The following is a 6,120-nucleotide window of genomic DNA, read 5'->3' as shown; positions in this document are numbered from 1 at the left end:
GAGTTCACGAGGAGTTCACAAATAGTTCATGAATAAGTGCCCGTTCATGTCCACATTGACACGAACTGGCATGACGAGTTCCCGCATAGTTTGCGAATAGTTTGCGCATAGTTTGCGCACTTCCCGCATTGGTATGACGAGTTTCCGCAATACGGACGTTGTCGTGCAACTTGGCCACACCATATAAAAAAGGGGCCTCTCCAACCCTTGGTCAATTTTGGATTGGCTTTTTAAGAGACAGCATGCATACTGTCAGAGACACCATCACAAAGAGGAGAAGATTCCTATACATGGCAGCTGCTCTAGCCATTGTTGAAGAGCAGTAGAAAAGGCTGGCATAGGCAGAAGAGCAAGAAAAGGCAACCCCACCTCGAAGAAAGACACAAAGGAAAGTGTGGGTCAAGGAATGTTTAACCAGAATGCATGAGTTTGGACATTATGACAGTCTACTGACTGAATTCCACAAGGAAGATCAAAGGGGCTACAAAAATTACCTCAGAATCACAGCTAACCTGTTCCAAGAGATGGTTGAGAAGTTAACCCCTCTCCTCCAGAAGAAGTCTACCTTCATGATGGAACCACTTCGAGTCGGACTGAAGCTGGCTGCCACACTCCACTTATTAGCAACTGGAAATTCCTATCAAAGACTTCAGTACAGCTTCAGGGTTGAAGCAAGTACCATCTGCAAGTTCATACCCAAGGTGTGTAAAGCCATCATCGCGGTCTACAAGGACGAAGTGCTGCACTGCCCCAAAAATGAAGAGAGGAAGAAAGTTGCTGCAAGGTTCAGCTCCAGATGGAATTCCCACATCTATCTGGGAGTTGTGGACGGCAAGCACATTGCCATAAAGAAGCCACCCAATGCTGGCTCTTACTACTACAACTACAAGGGCTTCCACAGCATTGTACTGATGGCAGTGAAAGATGCTACCTACAAGTTCTTCTATGTGGATGTTGGGGCAGAGGCTGGTGCGTCGGATGGAGGAACATGGAGTAACTGTTCCTGGCATGACGTCGTAGAAGAGAAAAAAGCTGGAGTGCCTCAACCAGAATCACTCCCTAATGATGACCAGCCAGTGTCCTATCAATTCGTAGGGGATAACGCCTTTGCTCTCCAAAGCTGGATATTTAAACCATTCTCCCATCGGTCACAAGTCCTACGAGAATGCATATATAGCTACAGGTTGTCTCGTGCCTGACGTGTCGTGGAGAATATCTTTGGAATTTTGTGTCAAAGTTTCCATTGCTTCTTGACAAAAATGCATCAGCACTCCGACACCATCAACCTGATCACCATGTGTGCCATATTTAAACCATTCTCCCATCGGTCACAAGTCCTACGAGAATGCATATATAGCTACAGGTTGTCTCGTGCCTGACGTGTCGTGGAGAATATCTTTGGAATTTTGTGTCAAAGTTTCCGTTGCTTCTTGACAAAAATGCATCAGCACTCCGACACCATCAACCTGATCACCATGTGTGCCTGTGTCCTGCACAACCTCATCCTCATCAGATACCCACACGCAATATAAGAACTATACCGCGAAGATCTGAACACACATGATCTGATCCCTGGTGGATGGAGGACTAAGCGACACCTGCAGGGGCTGCTGTCTCTAACTGGCCATCATACCCAGAAGGATGCAAGGGATCATTACTACATGTCCTCTGCTGGTGCTGTCCCTTGGTAGGAAAGAATGGTAGTAGCTCTATGATCTGCATCCACAGTTGTTCCATTTTTTAAATAAAAGAAACGTTTATTTTTCGTGTGTTTTTTGTTGCCCTTTATTTTTTGGTTTCTTTTTCTTTCCTTTTTTTAAATTTTTGTTTCGTTTCCATTTTTCTTTCACTTTATTTTAAGGTTAAAGAGAAAAACAAGTGTTTTGAAATAAGCAAACATTTCATTAACATGAAAACAGAAAAAATCTTATATGTACAAGTATCACAGTCCAATTATTTACAAATATTTAGAAGTGTCTCATCTCAGTCCGTGTCCTTGCTGGTTGTGGTACCGCTGCGTGGGGATACCCGATGGACTGGTGGTGTGTTGAGTTCCTTGGAGGTGTAAAGAGATGAAGGTGAAATGCCCTCTTCTAGGTTATTCTCGATGGACCCTGTGGTCAGGACCGGGAGGCTGAGTGGTGTCACAGGTGTCTTGTATGTGGTTGAAAGCGAAGATACTGAGTTGGTGAAGTAGCCTGGACTAGGTTGGCTGACGATACTGAAGTTGTTGCGGAAGGAGGCTAGACAACGGTGGCTGACAGTGCAGGTGGAATCCCTGGTTGCCACTACATGGTACGAGACCAGGAGGACTGGCCACAAGACTGTAGTGACTGCGGTGGCATCCATGTTACGGCTGATGGCAGACTGGCTGGAGGTTGCTGCTGATGCTGCTGCTGCTGCTGCTCTGGCGGTACCTGCAAGGTTGTTGGTTAAGGCTGGTGCCATAACTGCTGCTGATGAGGGGGCTGCCAAGGTTCCTGCTGCTGTGGGCCTAGCCAGGTCATGAGTGGATGTTGATGTGGCTGCTGGAAGAGCTGACGCTGCTGCCTGTAGCGGTGTACGAGATTGAGGCAGTCTATCTGGAATTCATGCCAGTAGTCCTCTGGGATGGCATACATGAGGCCGTCCAGCAGACACGAAAAGTTGTGTACGATCCTGTGCTGGCCGGTGTATGAGTGGTTGGGCACCAAGGATTCTGCTTTGGAGATGATCTAAAACATACAAACATTATAACAATGTAGTACAGCATTTCAATGCAACATATTGCACATGCCATGTCAAAAGCAATGGATGAAACTTGAATACAATCTGCATGTAGACATTGGGATTCTCACCTCTTGCACTACATTACCGAGGTCGCTGTGGGTCACCCAGTTTTGGTGGCTGTCTGTGTTGTTGGTAGGCTGGTCTGCTTCCCCTTGCCCTTGCCCTTCTCGGTACTAGTATATGCTTGGATGTGGGAATCTATGGACCTTAATTCATCATCGTCTCCGTCGCTGACCATCACTGCAGCTAACTCTGGGACAACAAACTGTTCACTTGGTTCTGTCTCTCCCCGGATGATGTGTTGTATCAGGAAACTCCAGGTCTCCATGATCTGGTCATTATGGGCACTCCTTTGGGGCTGGCCAGCTCCACTCTTCCTCTCCTTCATAATCTTCCCCACCCTGGTTCTCAAGTTCTTGTAATGCTTCTTGTATTGGGCACCAGTGGCAGGAGGCTCCAGCCGCTCTCCAAGTCATACAGCTGGGGGTTCTCCTTCACAAGGTCGTCCAACCTAAACTCGGCCTCTTCCGCCCAGAGGTATTCAGGGATTTCATTCTTGGACACCTGGACGCTCTTCTTCTGCTTTCTGTTAGACTCGTCCTCACTGGATGGCTGTCTCTGGCATTCGATTGAATCCTGCTGTCTCCAGAATCACGATATCGAGATTTTATATAGATGATTAAGAGAAATTATCTCTATCAGCGGTCTCTGCCACTGGCCTGTTGGCTTCTGGCCTCCCTTATCCCTCTTCCTATTGTCAGCTTAGTTTTAGGCATGCTGTCTCTTCACTGGTGACCTCTGGAATGGTGAGCAGTGTCCATGAAGCTCTATATATATACCACCACACCGACGCGAGCTCCACTGTCGCGCAGTAGTCGTGAACTGCCCGTGAACTGTTCTTGAACTGACTGTGAACTGCTTGTACCATGCGCAAACTGTTCGTAAAGTACCTAAACTAGTCATGAACTGCTCAAGCCATCAAGGTGTGAAGTACACGTGACCACGTAAATGGGAAGGCACAGTGACGCTGCGACGTGCATATTCATGAATATGTCGTCAACTACTCATGAACTCGACGTAAGCTGTTCGTGAACTATTTGTGGCAGTCCGTGACAGTCGTGGCATGGCACGCATTGCCCCGCACTGGCACGCATCCTCCTGCATCCTCCTGATGAGGTCACGACGATTTCACGAACAGTTTGCGCACAGTTTACGACCCGGTCACGAAATTTTGTCGTGACCAAAATTTTGAACATTTCAAAATTATGGTCACGACATGCAAAGATGTCACGACGGGTTTACGTACACTCCACGCCAGTTTACGAATAATTTGCGCATTGCCACAAAAAGAGTCATGCCAATGCGTGCCACAAATTCGTGCAAGTGGCAGGGTGACATAAAAGTCAGACTTTGTACCTTAGGTCTCATGTAAAAAAATTATAAAAACGCAAACAGCCATATTCATGTAAAGCATGCTTGAAAATGTTCTGTTAACAGTGAGCGGGAGAGTTGAATATGTAAAAAAAGGAAATACCGTTACAATACAGTGAACGAGCGTGTGTTAAACACGTGTAGTACAAAATGTATGTTATCATCCACAGCAACATATAACTGGTTTACTTCATAATAATGGATGGGCTTATTATATATTAACACTTTTTCCTATAAAAAGCATCTCCCACAGACATTCTTTTGCAAAGGAAAACATTTCAAATCAGAGCATAAGACTAACGTGTCAAGTTAGGTATTGGCCATCAATGTTTGCATATATTCAAATGTGTCATTTTTCTTTTTGCTAATATAGGACATCTTTAGCTATACGAATATCAACATTGGTATTACTGCTTTGAGTTACATTTTATAAGAGAGTATAAGTAAGTTATATACAAGCACAGATGATGTAAAGAAGCGTTGATTGACTAGTATCTCCTCGGATCCAGACTGCTGATTGGTAGAGTGAACGATAGAACCATACTATATTGTTAACGTCTCTCGTCTCTGTTCATAATAACAACAAACATAAAATTATAAACCCTTACTAAACACAAATAGGTCTCGTATTTAATCAGATTAGTGAGGATTACGCTTCCTCACGGGTAACGAATAAACTTCTCATTTGAATTTTGGGCTAATATATCTCATGGACAGATATGGATAGTTCTTCAACCATGTGATGATTATTCTAAGAAATCAAGAATATCGAAGATAAACCCTTTGTAAAATGAATGCCTCATATATAATCTAATTTTAGAAAAAAAAAATAATTTATGTAGAAATGTTAAATGTTACTAAAATTGAATCTTAATTTCGACCATGGAGTCCTCTCACGCTGAAGTCCTTTTTATATCCAAGGCAATATTTTCTTCATAAGGAGAGGATAACATCACTTTTATTACCAAAAAGGGAAAATTAACAATCATTGAATCTATTTTCATTAATGAAGGTAATTGAAAAAAAGAGACAACCAAGATGATAAAGAATAACTGTTACTAAAATAATATCCCGATGAAAACATGGAATTGTTATAAGAAATCCTAATGCAGGAAGAAACGTTATGATATTGTAATTTAAGGAAAATATTGTTAAACCATTTCGAGGTTGTTAGGGTATATGGAAAAGTGAAGGATGTGGAAAGGGTGCATAATTCAAAAGTCTTGAATAAAAAATAAGCTAAGAAAGAGGCTAGTAGAAATACGAGGCGAAGGAAGAGGGTTAAATGCCATATATACGGTACAGCCCAATATAGCATTTAATATGTATTAGAGTTATATCCTGTTAACATTATGTTTAAGAGACTTTTCTTTCTAATTCTTATTAAAGTATGAACGTGGAGTGTTCATTGTCTATTTCATTTTCATTTTGCCATTCTATACTGATGGGGAAACGATACTCTCAACTTTCTTCCATCTGTCATTGTGGACAAATGTTCTCATGGTAAAAAGCCCACATTCCCTGGCATCCACTTTCTTCACTCTTTTCTCACCCATGATAACCATAATATGCATCACTATTCAGGTATTTGCATAATTAAAGATTTGAAAAAGAATTCTGAATAACTTGACAAGAAAGACGACTGCTACGGATATCGATAGACCCTTATATTATTATTATTATTATTATTATTATTATTATTATTATTATTATTATTATTATTATTATTATTGCTTGCCAAGCTACAACCCTATATGGAAAAGCAGGATGCTACAAGCCCAAGGGTTTCCAACAGGGAAAATAGCCCGGTGAGGAGAGGAAACTTGAGGAAAAATAAAATATTTGAATAAGAGTAACATTAAATTCATTATCTCCTATATAAACTATAAAAACTATATAAATGATTTAAATCCCTCAGTA

At 42.2% G+C, this 6,120-nt stretch overlaps 1 protein-coding gene across 1 annotated transcript; it reads left to right on the top strand.

The window, feature by feature from the left end:
• The first annotated feature begins 419 nt into the window (after positions 1–419).
• LOC137645144 (uncharacterized) lies at positions 420–1,532 on the top strand. The gene is made up of 2 exons (XM_068377976.1): positions 420–905; positions 1,449–1,532. The coding sequence occupies exons 1-2, from the start codon at positions 420–422 to the stop codon at positions 1,530–1,532; spliced, it is 570 nt and encodes a 189-aa protein (XP_068234077.1).
• Positions 1,533–6,120: the final 4,588 nt, after the last annotated feature.

Source organism: Palaemon carinicauda, chromosome 8 (genome assembly GCF_036898095.1).
Source record: "Palaemon carinicauda isolate YSFRI2023 chromosome 8, ASM3689809v2, whole genome shotgun sequence".
NCBI lineage: Eukaryota > Metazoa > Arthropoda > Malacostraca > Decapoda > Palaemonidae > Palaemon > Palaemon carinicauda.
This window is presented reverse-complemented; position numbering and strand designations above follow the sequence as displayed.